General features: G+C 42.0%; 1 protein-coding gene across 1 annotated transcript in view; it reads right to left on the bottom strand.

Moving 5' to 3' along the window:
- Nucleotides 1-910: 910 nt before the first annotated feature.
- UTRN (utrophin) overlaps nt 911-14,632 on the bottom strand; it is a 609,745-nt gene continuing 596,023 nt past the window's right edge. Inside the window, exons 73-75 of the mRNA XM_060190773.1 lie at nt 13,039-13,128; nt 7,449-7,471; nt 911-2,934 (exon numbers count right to left, since the gene is read on the bottom strand). Of these exons, the coding sequence (XP_060046756.1) occupies nt 2,926-2,934; nt 7,449-7,471; nt 13,039-13,128 (122 nt within the window). The 3' untranslated portion in view covers nt 911-2,925. The remainder of the gene's footprint in view (nt 2,935-7,448; nt 7,472-13,038; nt 13,129-14,632) is intronic.

Genomic DNA, 14,632 nt, shown 5'->3' with positions numbered 1-14,632 from the left:
CACATGTACCAGAGTGATGTCTGGTTCTTTCTCTCTCATCATTTCTCATGGATAGATAAATAAAATCTTAAAAAAAAAACTTTTAAAAATAAAAAAAAAGAAAGTATGGATCAACCTTCCAACACCCATGTTGAGTGGGGAAGCAATTACAGAAGCCAGACCTTCCACCCTTCTGCACCCCATAATGACCCCAATAACATTATTGGGGGCTGAGCAGTTGTACAACGGTTTAAGCACACATGGCACAAAAGGTACGAACTGGCACAAGGATCCTGATTTGGCTCCCCACCTGCTGGGAAGTGGGTGAGGTCGCTTCACAAGCAGTAAAGCAAGTCTGTGGGTGTCTATCTTTCTCTTTCCCTCTCTGTCTTTCCTTCCTCTCTTGATTTCTCTCTGTCCTACCCAACAACAACAACAACAACAACAGCAATGACAACAATAACAACAACAACAAGGGCAACAAAAATGGGAAAAAGTGACCTCCAGGAACCATGGATTTGCAGTGCAGGCACTGAGCTCCAGCAATAACCCTGGAGGCAAAACTAAATAAATTAATTAATTGATAATAAATAAATAAATAATATTATTTAAGAAGATGAGGCCTAAAGTGAACTTGAAAGAATATAACTAAATACCAATAACACCTACATTATTAGGGAAAAAAATCTCAAAAGACCTCATATATTTAACATGGAACATATTTTTTCCTACAATAGCCATCTCTGTACAGAGCCTATACAGGGAGAGAAATATAGCAGTAGGAAGACCATGAGAGCAGACAAAGCTCATCCTAGTGTCCATGAGGGAAATCATAGTGAAATATGCAAATTTATGAAGACACAGACTCCCTTTTTACACAGTCTCTCAGTGCTTAGATTCAATTAAGGAACACAGATGAAGACCAGGCAAGTTATGTTGTGTTAAAATTAATTTTATTCAGGATGAAAAATACAACACGTAGGCAGATTAGATGATAGACCATGATTAGTTCTTTAGCACGTATTTCAAAAGAACAACGTACGTCTCCCGCCTTGCTGTTACTGTAGTATATAGTTCCTTTCCTTTCCTGTTACTCGGGGGGGTTATAATGTAGTGTTTCAGACAGATTTTCTTTAGTGGCAGGTAGATCACAGGGTATACACAAAGACAGGCAGGAAACAACTTAATACATGATTTGTTAAAGTAGGAACAAGGAAGACACCCAATCTAGAACTTATAGTTCAGACTTCAGGGAAATCTTTTTCTAAACTTAAATAGCTGTTTTCCGTGGGTCTGAAGTAGCTGGATAAAAGCTTTAAATTCACAGACTGCAGTGGTATAAAGCTATCCCCAATGCAATAGGTGAAGATGGGTCTGAGGTAGGAAGGTGGTCATGGCTTTCCTCTTAATATAAAACAGTTTTCCTCTTCTCAAAATATCTATGTTGCAAATAGACACCCTTGCCCCCCGCCCCAACCCACCCGGTCTATTCTAAAAGAATAGCAAGTTCTGACTTTAAGCCTCCTTCTGGACAGATCCCAGCTCAAGAGAACCCAAAGTTAAAATGTCCTGATATTTTAGAAGCACATATGCTTAATGAATCAGAAAGAATTATTTCCACTCATTCTGGCTCTTCTATATTTGGTAAATCACATGATGTATTCAAACAGAATCAATAAAACATTAAATCAGAAGCTAAATCAAAGTACCCTGCTGTGTGCACTCAAAGCTATAGGTAAGGGTGACGCCAGATAAGCATCGATTCCATTCTTCTAAAGAAGCAGTGATGTAGACTTTTGCTTAACACCCTTGACAATGTATTGACCAGATGAAGGGGGGGCATGTATTCATTTACCCCCAATGGTAAGCTGAGACATGCATTGAGTCGGTCTCTTTTTAGGAAAAAAAAAAGGTTTTTAATGATCATAAAGGATTTGAATAGATATAAGCCAGAATAAATTGTTTCAAAAGTAAACTATATACAGTGACATGTTCTGGCATCATGACGAGAAAAATGTCTGCTGTGTACTGACTGATGAACACCGAGGCATGGGTACTAGGCAAGGTTGTGTCAAGTTCTTGCTGTCAAAGGAAAAGTATGCCTAAGTGGGCATCTTTGGTAAAATGATATTGGTGATCATTCAAATCCCTCCTAAAGTGTCCGCTACACCATAGACTGGGACATGAGATAAAGAAATTATTAAGACTTATTATATATAAAGCAAGGAAATAAAATGTAGAGGGAAAATCCTAAGAGAAATACCTGCTAGCCCCACAGGAATGAATGACACGGTGGGTTTCCAAGTGGTCACTAAAGAAAATAAAGAAGCAATTGTATGATGCCAAATAAAGTTAAATAGTGCACACAGAGCTGTGGTCTAATCCATATACATATCATATTTGAGTGAAATATATGCACTTATTAATTTGGCCAAATCACACGCAAACATAGAACATCTATTTGGTCATGTGGATGATAAATTATAAATAACCTAAACTTCATGGTGGAAGAGTCAGAGAAAGAACTGAAGTTTTCGTATAAGGTTAGTATGAAGGAATGTAAAAATGTCATATAATTCTTATGTGATCTTCGTCATGGTTGCTATAAAGAAGGTATCATATCAGAAAGCCCCCACCCACTTTCCCAATACCGCATACAGTATACAAATTAGTGACGGATGTATAACCATTCCCAGATACCACTTTGTCCATTCATTCACAACCGCGTAGAAAGGGAAGAAAAAGCAACAATATATGATTGCTAGAAAACAAAATTTCCTTTTCTCTTTGGATAGTCAAGTGTCTCACTCCTTGAGTAGAACACAGCCAACGCTCAACAGATTTCAAGGAGCGCTGGTGCTTCTGGGTAAACAGAAGTTGGGATGGGCATTTTCTGGAGAGGGTGCTACTTTAAGCCAGGAAACAGTAGTTGGGTGGATGAACACTTCACATTGCCTGTGGAAGAGAAGATACTTCTGTGAGAACAGCATCCCCACTGGGCAAAGACCCAGGAACCCTTTAAATAGAGACAAGTGCTTCTTTCAGAACTAGTCAAGTCCTCTCTGTTTCGCTGTGCTTAAACTGGAGCCTTTACTGCCACAAGCCTTTTTGCTGCCTAGTGTGAGGCGCTTTTCTCATCATAAAGGTACCAAGTTTGCGGTTGTATTTTTATTATCTTTTTTTATATTTGTTTTCCCTTATATTTTTATATTTATTTATGTTGCCCTTGTTTTTCATTGTTGTTGTAGTTATTGTTGTTGTTGTTGATGCCGTTGTTGTTGTACAGGACAGAGAGAAATGGAGAGAGGAGGGGAAGACAGAGAGAGGGAGAGAAAGACAGACACCTGCAGACCTGCTTCACCACCTGTGAAGCGACTCCCCTGCAGGTGGGGAGTCGGGGGCTCAACCTGGATCCTTACACTGGTCCTTGCACTTTGCGCCACGTGCGTTTAACTCTCTGTGCTACCGCCTGACTCCAGCTCTTGTATATTTAAAAGCTGGTGAAGGGGAAATCTGAAAGTCTTTTAAGAGTTTTGACTGAGTTCCATTCATTTTTCTGGAGAACATTATGCTCATTGAAATATAAGCAAAGAGCCAGAGGATGGTTTCACTCATATGTGGCATTTACAGAACTAGACACACATACTTAAAATAAACAACCAGACACAATGCAACCCATATTTAAATTGGAAAATGACAGTGGTGGGGGCCAGGTGGTAGCGCAGCGGGTTAAGCATAAATGGCGCAAAGCATAAGGACAGGCACAAGAATCCCGGTTCAAGCCCCTGGTTCCCCACCTGCTGGGGTGGGGTGGGGTGGGTGTCGATTCATGATTGGCAAAGCAGGTCTGCAGGTGTCTGTCTTTCTCTCCTCCTCTCTATCTTGCCCTCTCTTGATTTCTCTCTGTCCTATCCAACAGCAATAACAGCAATGGCAACAATAAACAACAACAACAAGGGTGACAAAATGGAAAAATTGGCCTCCAGGAGCAGTAGATTCATAGTTCCGGCACTGAACCCTAGCAATAACCCTGGAGGCAAAAAAAAAAAAAAAGAAAAGAAAAAAGAAAATGCCAATGGTTACCTGGGGGGGGGAGGGGGTGCACAGACCTTTGGTGGCAGGAAAGATGTGAAATTCTAGTTCTATCACCAGTAATATGACGTGTGTATGGGGGGGGGGTTATATTTATATCTCAAGTTCCCTAACTGCCTAGATCATAGCCCTAAGCACAAATATTAGCTTTTGCCTAAACATTTAATATCTTAGATTTGCAAGATGATCAAACTCTGATGAGATTAAATTGTTCACGGAGCTCTAAAAACGTATCTGCAAATACAGCTCTGTAAACATCCAAATCAACTACAACTTCAGATCGGACAGATCAAGACCTTTGAGCCTTGTAAGTATTTAAAATACAAATAGGTTCAGATACCACTAAAAGGGTTCAAAGCACAGTGAAGTCAAGTATATTAATATAGATATTAGCCACTGGATTATCATAGAAAACAAATCCCACAACTAACCTGGTTATAATGATAATAAATTAATTATTGATCTTCTAAACTCTTTCTAAGACTATAAGAAACCCCTTACATTCTCTTTAAGACCCTCATTTCTCCTAGTCCTGGTACCACCAGGATTATGCCCAAACTTCTTAATATTCCTTCTCTATGATTCCTTACTGCCATAACACCTCTGTCACCTTCAACCAAACTGCTACTGGAGCTGCCACCCCACTGAAATCCTACTGTGGACTGTAAACAGAGATACCAAGCTTGGGAAGTCAATCTCGCAACTCTTCAAATCTGGTGAGACCTTTCCTAACACGTGGGACTACCTATAGCCATGTTAGATGGCATGTCACTTAACTAAGTCACAGATGCTGTATTAGGCTAGGGTTTAGGGTACTGAGTACAGGTGTACATATATCCATAAACAAGGGGGAATTATATAACTCAAAGTCTAAGTGCTCAATAATGGTTGAAGAGCCTAAAGAAGGCATCATAAATTCTCTGATTAGACTTAGACCAAATTAGTTGGGCAACCTAGCAGAAAGGCCCAAAGAAGACGGATCCCAAACACCTAACTCTGGCTGGTCTCAACAAATGTTACTCAAGGTCTAAACAACTGAGAGAAAGCCTAAGATCATCAGATAAAGACAGAGGACTACAAAAGTTGGATAAGGGCAAGAGACTGACCCACTTAATAATGGCCCTTTTGGTCAGTATCATACCACTTCACCATCTGGGACCTAGTGAGGGAATCCTTGGATTCCCATACACATATGATGGGCCTAGGTCCCTCTCTCCATCACCACCAGTGGTGGTGATGGACCTAGGCCCATCATCACCATTCCATAAAGAATGGCATTTTGTGGACCCTCCCAGGACCATGTCCTCAGCATAAAGCGACGACAATAGGGATAGTCCCGGTCTCCAAAGGGAGCTGGAGGGCATCCTGCCCTGCCACTCGAGAAAGACTGGTCCCGAAACAGGCCTGCGATGTTCCCAGTTGTGAGTATAAGCTGCGAGCTCAGACCAATAGGCACTGGGAAGCTGCGTAGGTTCTAGTGCTAAATATATATATACAGGTCCTGGAGCAGGTGGATGCAGGTAAATAGTTCATTTTAGCCACAGAATTTTTTTTTATAAGAATGCAAGCTACTCACTGCCCTAATCCAACTTTCTAGCCCCTGACACCATTCTCTCAGACAGTATTCTTATGTAATTTCAAGCTAGCTACCAAACTCAAGCAAAACTACCATAGTTGTGTACCCCCGAGAACATACCTAAAATGGATTTTCTAGCTTTCTTCTACCCTAGAATCCCTCATCTCATCTGCTCTAATTCTACTTTTTGGTTCCTGTTCATTAACCATTTTGTTTCAGCTTAGGTCACGCCACCTTGCAGACACCAAGTAACAGATGCTACCATGACTCCATCCTGACTTCTCTAGGCAGACGACCTCATCAGTGTGTCTTGGACCCTTGCATCTCTGGAGCCCTGCCCCACTAGGGAAAGGTAGAAACAGGCTGGGGGTGTGGATTGGCCTCCCAACACTCATGTTCAGCAGAGAAGCAGCTCCCATTCATGAATTCACGAGTTAATTCATCTAGCTCACATTAAACTTGCTCATAGGTGTCTAAGGCTACTCTAACTACCTGTTCTCCTGACTTCCAAGCAGAGATGGTTTCTCTCTCTCTCTCTCTCTCCTCACATCTGCAACATAAACTCCTCATTCTCTGTTGAAGTCCCAGCCTCCAACTCTCATGACGGAAAGAGCAATCACACTAGCATTTCTCGCTCTCTGGTGTCATGCTGTTCTCTCAAGCACTTCCACACTCCATCCACCAACCACTTTCAGATCCCCCTGACTTCCCTCCAGTGGCCTAAGGGACAGCTGGCTTTACTTCTCATTAAGATTCCACCCACTCCCCCGACACCTTACCAATAAGATACCAACACAATCAGAAGGGTCACTGTTTTAGAAATCTTAGTAAACTAGTCCATGGAAGAAAATGTTCACAGAGCCCATCTACAGCATTGCCCTGTTTCACGACTAGATGCGAGTACCCAGGAAGTAGAATACTGAAAAGCTGTCAACAGTTTTCAGCACATTGTAAGTGAAAAAAAAAAAAATCAACCTTTCCTCCTTTCAAAGTACCAAATACAGCTCTGTCATTTCACCTCAGTGTTCTATGACAGCTATCTTAAGTTGATTTCTAGCAATAGAACAGTGGTCAGTTCTGTCTCTGTAGGGTTGGTTCAATGTGATGCTGTCAGAAAGTTTCTAGAGCAGACAGTATCCAGTGTTTGCAAGTATTTGGTTCCTTGGTATCTGAAAGATCTGGCTTAGGAAATGTAACGAAATAATAAAAATGCATCATTCCCTTCTTGTCAAAACTCAGGCCGACTCTCTAGGGTGCAAGAAGCAAAGTGTGGACAGTGTACCAACTCTTGCCCTTGGATTAGACCAAGCTCCCCTACTAGTAAGGACTCCAGACCTGCAACTGGGCACAGCTGGTCAGTGGACACTCTTCAGTAGAATACCTCTACCAATCAGTCGCCTGCATGCTCATTGCCATTCACAATTGATATATATCAACTATTATGTTGCCCTGAGTCTACTCAGCATAAAACCTGACCCCCGTATCCTCTTTGTGAAGTTTGCTCTAAAAGCTATATGGTTAAACATAACCCCCATCTTCAGTTGTTTTCTACTCAATTAATCCCTTCTGTTCTTCCTCTCTTAGTTCCCAGGATTTCTATTCTAGATCCTGTGTTTGGGGGGTGATAAAGGTTCTCTCCCCCTGTCTAGACCAACAGACAATACAGTAGTAAGATGTTAAACAAATTTACTTATTTACATGGGAACAAGGTAGCACTAATACTCTAAAATCAAAGGCAGCTAGTTTGCATACTCTGGGTTCTGGTCATCAACACTGAGTCAATCAATCCATAAATTCTTACCTGTGGCCTGCTGGGGAGATTTGCTGAAAGAGAAAACAAAAGAAATCAATTGGTGAGAGGCTGTTGTTCAGGTCTTTGTTGTGGGCATGCAAAATAGAATAGGCCTCTCCCACTTACTAAATGGAAGCTACTGGTAGTTACAAAATATATATGTATCTATGGGTTGTTCTTTTTGGTTTTGGTTAGATGCTTTAACAATAACCAGTTCCCTAGTTTCTTCTCTCAAGTGATTAAGATTCAAAAACTACAGCAGAATCTGCCAAACACATGCTGGCTTTCTCTGGTAAGTACATGTCAACACATTCATCGAATTCTAAGCTTTGCCAAAACAATTCTTCTTCTAGGCTGGCAAGATCGCTCACCTGGAAGTATGCTCGATTTGTCATGTACAGAAGCAGGTTCAAGTCTGACCCCATTACACTGGAGAAAGGTGTGTTGCTATGGTATCTTACCCTTTCTCTCTGCATCTGTCTCTCTTTTTCTGAAAATTCCAGCTCAGAGTGGTAAAGTCCCTGTAACTTTATAGTATAGTAAATATGACATAATAAAATATATCATGCATTCAGTTTATGTACCAGATGAGAGTAAGTCTCTGTATATTCTGCTGAGTACAGACTGTGCCAAGAGGTCACAAGGGAAGTGAAAACTTTAGTTTCTGTCACCTCTGGCTCACAATTTCCTCTCTGCCCCTTACAGCAAGAAATAACCAAACCCAAGCCAAACAAATTCATTTTGCAATATGTCAACATTTTTAACTCTATAGCTTTTTACCAAATTCAAGACAGTGTATTCCCTAAACAATTCATACAAAGGCATTAAAAAAGAAAAAAAAAAAGAGGGTCAGGTGGTAGCACAGCGGGTTAACCGCATGTGGCACAAAGCGCAAGGACCGGCGGAAGGATCCCAGTTCGAGGCCCCGGCTCCCCACCTGCAGGGGAGTCGCTTCACAGGCGGTGAAGCAGGTCTGCAAGTGTCTGTCTTTCTCTCCCCCTCTCTGTCTTCCCCTCCTCTCTCCATTTCTGTCTGTCCTATCCAACAATGACAACATCAATAACAACAACAAGGGCAACAAAAAGGGGAAAAAAAGCAAATTAAAAAAAGGAAACAAAAGTCTGGAAATCACTACATCTTAGCAGGCTTTATTTTTTAGTGACTACCACACTTAAGCTTAATAAACACAGGCGATTCACAGTGAAAAAGCTGTCCACAGATTTTTTTTTTTAAATCAAGTATTTATTGTTAAAAGTCTGTAAAAAAAAATTGCTCAGCTTACTGTTAAAAACCATAGGTTTTATATTAAAATTGTTGTAGCAGTGAAAGTTTGTGGTTAACAGGCAACACAATTAAATGCCTTGTGAGAGACAGAAATGTGTGTCTCTCTGCTCTGAAACTTAATGTAAATAATTACAACAAAACTTTAAAGAGCCCCAATTTAAAGATGCTATTGGGACCCACTAGGGCACTGATTCAAGACAGGAGAATTCTAGATGTTATGTTGCACAGAACACAGTAAAAGAAGGAGAGTGACTTGAGAGCTGTCAGTTCACACAATTGGAATTTATGAATACAATTTCATTTTAATTCCAAGATTGCCAAGAATGGGAATTCACTCGTGATCACGCTAATTCTCAATCCACAAAAGATCAAAAGTCAAGATGAACATGCAGATTAATTCACTGTTTGCTGGTGATAAGTAATTTTAAGGTTCTCATTAGTTCCCAGGGCTCAAGGGATTTCACTTGGGAGAGTGCCAATCTGATTTGCTTAGAAAAATTATCCAAAAATAGTAAGCTTTGGGAATGTGAAGGTTTATGAAAATATTGGCTAGCTGAGCAACTTAAATGGGGTAACAAAACAAATGAATCCTACAGAAACTGAATATTACCTGGGGAAATTTAATCAACTCAGTCATATCAGTAAGAAAATCATTCACTCATTCATTCATTCATTCAATTCAGAAACAAGTAGTGAGAACTATGTCTGTATGAGTTGTTCATTTCCTCTGTGAATCAATTTTTAAAGGCCTTGATAAATGTAGACAGCATTTTAAAAAGATGTCACAAGCCTATAAAAAAAATCAATCAATTAAGCTTTTGGATTTATGGAAAGCTGGCCGCTGTCTTGAAGCTTTTTAAATTGTCAATGCAAAACTAGACTGTAGAGTCCAAGGAGAGTAACGTAAGGTAATTGCAGAACTTCAGAGACTAAACAACAGCAACTAAATCCCAAGTATTCTGGCATACAGCATCCATCACTGTATACACGTGACACAGTCAAGTTCTTCAAAGTTATCCAGTATTAGTAATGCACAGCCACGTAAAACGGCACGAACTATAAACATGTTGTGAGTGAGCAGACTTAAAGCTCTGACAGCAAATGCTCTGCATCCCATTAAGAAGTCCTGGAGCTCAGAAATCTCTCCTCACAACACAGAATCAAACAGCCGGCAGGGGCTGGTGGTGGCGGTGGTGCAGCTGGTTAAGCGGACATATTTACATATGAGAGAAGAAGCTGGCTTGAGCCCCTGATCCCCCCTGGCAAGGGGTCTGCAGTGAAGGAAGGATGGATGGAAGGAAGGGAGGAAGGAAGAAGGGATGGGAGGGTGGGAGGGTGGAAAGGAGGAAGGAAGAAGGGAGGAAGGAAGAAAGGGAGGGAGGAAGGGAGGAAGGAAGTGGGGCTGGGTGGTGGTACACCTGGTTGAGCGCACAGTACTGTGTGCAAGGACTGGGTTTGAACCTCTAGTTCCCACCTACAGGGGAGCTGTCCAAGTGGTGAAGCAGGGTTGCAGCGCTCCTCTCTCTCTCCCTCTCTCTCTCTCTCTCTCTCTCAGCATGTTCCTTCTTGACTTCTGGCTGTCTCTATCCAATAAGTAAAAAAAAAAGATTTTAAAAAATTAAAAAGAAAGAGAGAAAGAAAGAGAGAAAGAAGAGAAAAGAGAGGAGAAAATCAGATGGCAAGGCGATCAGTGCTACGCAGTGGTTCACTATTATGTGGGATCTTATTAAAGATGCCCTTGGAGGTCAGAGAGCTTGTTCACCTGAGAGGTCACCTGCTTTGTCACACGAATAAGTCAGGTTTGAAACCCTGGCACACCATATGCCAGCACTAGAATCTTCAGTGCTGTGATGTCTCTCTTTCTTTCTTTTTTGCCTCCAGGGTTATCGCTGGGGCTTGGTGCCTGCATCACAAATCCACTGCTCCTGGAGGCCATTTTGCCCCGTTTTTGTTGCCCTTGTTGTTGTTGTTATTGTTGTTTTTTTCCACTGATGATATTGGTGTTGGATAGGACAGAGAGAAATTGAGGGAGGAGGGGAGACAGAGAGGGGGAGAGAACGAGACACCTGCAGACCTGCTTCACCGCCTATGAGGCGACCCCTCTGCAGGTGGGGAGCTGGGGTTCGAACCAGGATCCTTACTAGGTCCTTGAGCTTTGCACCATGTGCGCCGAACTCGCTGCTCTACTGCCCTGGCCCCCAAGGTCTCTCTTTATTTCTCTGTCTCTCTGCTTTTACCTCTCTCTATCTGAGTGTGTGTGTTGTTTGTTCACCAGAAGACTGCTCAGCTCTGGATTGTGGTGGTTCTTGGGACTGAGCCATGGAACTCAGAGCCTCAGGAGGCATGGAAATTATCTGCATGACCACTATGCTATCTTCCCAGCCCTCGCTGTAATGTCTGCATTCCACCTGGTACACCACCACCTAGCCCCTAGCCCTCTCTTTCTATTTGAAACAATTGGCCCGGAGCAGTGAAACTCCAGTGATGACAGAACAGAAAAAAAAAATGATACAGGATCAATCATATTTAATAATAGCTAGTAACATTCTGACTAATAACAATTTAAAGCATCATAGATGATGATTTTATGTATGTTCCATCTGAACAAGAGCCAAAAATAAAAGCAATTCAAATCACAGATTACATAAGAAATCACATAGCACTTTTCTCTACATTTTTTTTTTTTTGCTTGCTTGCTTAGCTATATACTTATTTGATAGAGTAGACAGAAATTGAGAAGGGACCGGAAATAGAGAAGGAGAAAGAGAGAGAGAGACCTGTAGCTTCACTACTTCACTGCAGCCTTAGCTTCACCTCAGCAGGCGGGCATTGCGGGCTTGGACCAGGCTCCTTGTGCACTGCAACATGTGTTTAACCAGGTGCACCAAGGTCCAGGCCCTAGGCAACAATCCTTTTTTTTTTTTTTTTTGCCTCCAGGGTTATTGCTGGGCTCAGTGCCTGTACCACGAATCCACTGCTCCTGGAGGCCATTGTTCCCCTCCCCCTTTTGTTGCCCTTGTTGTTGTGGCCTTGTTGTGGTTATTACTGTTGTTGTTGATGTCATTCATTGTTGGATAGGACAGAGAGAAGTGGAGAGAGGAGGGGAAAACAGAGAAGGGAACGCTTCATGAGTGGTGAAGCAGGGCTGCAGGTGTCTCTCTCTCTGTCTCCTTCTTTGTCACCCCCCTTCCCACTCTATTTCTGGCTGTCTCTATCTAGTAAATAAAGATTTAAAAAATTTTTTTTTTTAAAGAAGCAACAAGTAAAGGATGAGGAAGAGACTGGAGATACTCTCTTTCTGCATCTGATGGCCTAGCAGGACGATACTTTGTGTGCCTGTGTGGCAAGCTGCTGCAAACGCTGCATGTAGCTTCCTACTGAGTACAGGGAAGAGAGGCGTCTCCTCCTAAGGTTAGACTTGGTTTGCCTTCACGTTATCATGTATAGACATAAAAAGAAAAAATCCTCAGAGTCAGATTTCAATGTCCCTTGTACTCAGTGATGTGATGGTTTCTTCACGTGTTGTTCACAGACTATTTGATTTATTTTCAAATGATACTGAATCCTGATTCTAATACTACTTTTTTATATAAAACAACCAATTTTATTATTACAAGGATTCTTACGAGGCAGGAGTTGTGACTGGGCAAGATGAGGATGAGTTCCTTCTACTGTGCTGGGAATGTTGGGATTTATTTATTTATATATTTATTTATTCCCTTTTGTTGCCCTTGTTTTTTATTGTTGTAGTTATTATTGATGTTGTTGTTGGATAGGACAGAGAGAAATGGAGAGAAAAAGGGAAGACAGAGAGGGGGAGAGAAAGACAGACACCTGCAGACCTGCTTCACCGCCTGTGAAGTGACTCCCCTGCAGGTGGGGAGCCAGAGGCTCGAACCGAGATCCTTCCGCCGGTCCCTGCACTTTGCACCACCTGCGCTTAAGCCACTACGCTACCGCCCGACTCCCTCTAATATAACTTTTTAAAATCGTCATACTACACAGGTAGGGTGGTGGCACACCTGGTTGAGCACCAATGTTACAGTGCACAAGGACCCGGGTTGAAACCTCTGGTCCCCACCTGCAGGGGAAAAGCTTCACAAGTGATTAAGCAGGGCTGTAGGCATATCCCTGTCTCTCTCCCTCTCCATTTCCACCTTCTTCTCAATTTCTATCTCTATTCAATAAATAAAATAAGATAATAAAAAAGTTTAAATAATAATAAAATAAAATCATCTAACTACATAGCACAAAGGTCCTCACTCAGGAAAGGAGGCGCAGAGAGAAAAGCACAGAGGCTGCCTGGTATACTCACGAGAGCAAGGTGGGAAAGTGCTGTTGATCTGGTCCATCACTTCTGTGAGGTCTGTGCTGGTGTCCTGTGGAGGGGCCAGCAAGTCCTCTGCTGCGGGACACCAGATAAAAAGAACAGTTGAGGTTCTGAAATCAATGTCCATATTCTACCAAAACTCAATTGCAGAAGAAGATACGAATCATATTCGGTCTAAAATTACCCAAACGAATCATTCTCTTTGACAATTCCAATTCTAACAGAAAACACAGAACTAGTTTTGTATTGACTTATTAGTAATGGAATCTACTCAAATTAAATACACTCGATACTTTAGAGAAAATCTGGGGGGGGGCAGGTGGCGGCGCACCTGGTTGAGAGACCCCAGTCCCCACCTGCAGGGGGTAAGCTCTGCGAGTGGTGAAGCAGTGCTGCATGTGTCTCTCTGTCTCTCTCCTCTATCTCCCTCTAGTCTCGTAACTTCTGGCCGTCTCTCTCCAATAAATAAAGATCATAAAAATCTGAGACAAAAAGAAAGAGAACCCAGGTGCAAGAGGAAAACACAGGTGTGAAAAACAATGTAGTTGTTTTATTTCCATTTGGTTATCAGAATTCTTTTGTTTTTCACTTTAACTTTTTATAAAAGATACAGAGATAGTGAACGAGACCACAGTTCCTACGCTTCCTTCAATGTAGTAGGAGCTGCACTCAGATCTGGGTCAGGTACATGGCAAGTGAGCTAGGGCACTGACCTGCAGGATAAGCGTGGCTTGGCTTGGCTTGGCTTTCTTTTTCAGTTATTGCCACCAGGGTTACTGCTGGGGCTTGGTACCAGCACGCTGAACCCACTGTTCCCAGTGGCCATTTATTTATTGATTGATTTATCTCTTTTTTCTTTTATTTGATAGGGCAAAAAGAAATTAAGAAGGGATATAGGACAGTGTGAAAGCATGGCAGAGCATAGGTGAACTCCCATGCTAAAGATGGAGGTCTGAAAAGACACCCCATCTGTCAGCCTCTCCCTTTCAGGGATGGAGCATGGAGGGAAAAGCTTTCCTGACTCAGTTTCCTCTTGTCAGTCTCCCAGGCTTCACAAAGGCCTGCACCCTCTAACATTTAACTCATTCTCTTGTTACAAACCAAATGGCTGCCTGCTTAAAACTTCACTTAAAGTTCACTGTAAGTTCACCATCTTTGATCACATACAAACTATACTCCATCACCTTGCCTTGGCAGAAGCATAATAGTAAGGCCCATACACTATTTCCTGGTTCTTTGATCACTACTCCTTGCATCAATATTCTGCATTTCTCTGTTTACTTCACCCTGCTGGTATGATTAGCACTCTTGTCCCATAGTAACTAATCACCCTGAACTCTCCTCCACCCTTATCAATTCTCATCATTCCTTAGATCCTCCACTATGAGGGTACTGACCTTTTGGAAACCCATCATCATTGGCATATGTGAAAAGTGTTCTTTGTTCCACTCTGCTATTTACACCCTGCCCTTTTGCTTAATAAAGTGGATTGTTGGTAGCTGAATTTTCCCCTGGTGTTCCTTCTGTTTGTGTCGTCCCTCGAGCTAGCACGGGAAACCAGTGGCTCACTCTGTTGCGA

Source organism: Erinaceus europaeus, chromosome 4, assembly GCF_950295315.1.
Source record: "Erinaceus europaeus chromosome 4, mEriEur2.1, whole genome shotgun sequence".
Taxonomy (NCBI): domain Eukaryota; kingdom Metazoa; phylum Chordata; class Mammalia; order Eulipotyphla; family Erinaceidae; genus Erinaceus; species Erinaceus europaeus.
This window is presented reverse-complemented; position numbering and strand designations above follow the sequence as displayed.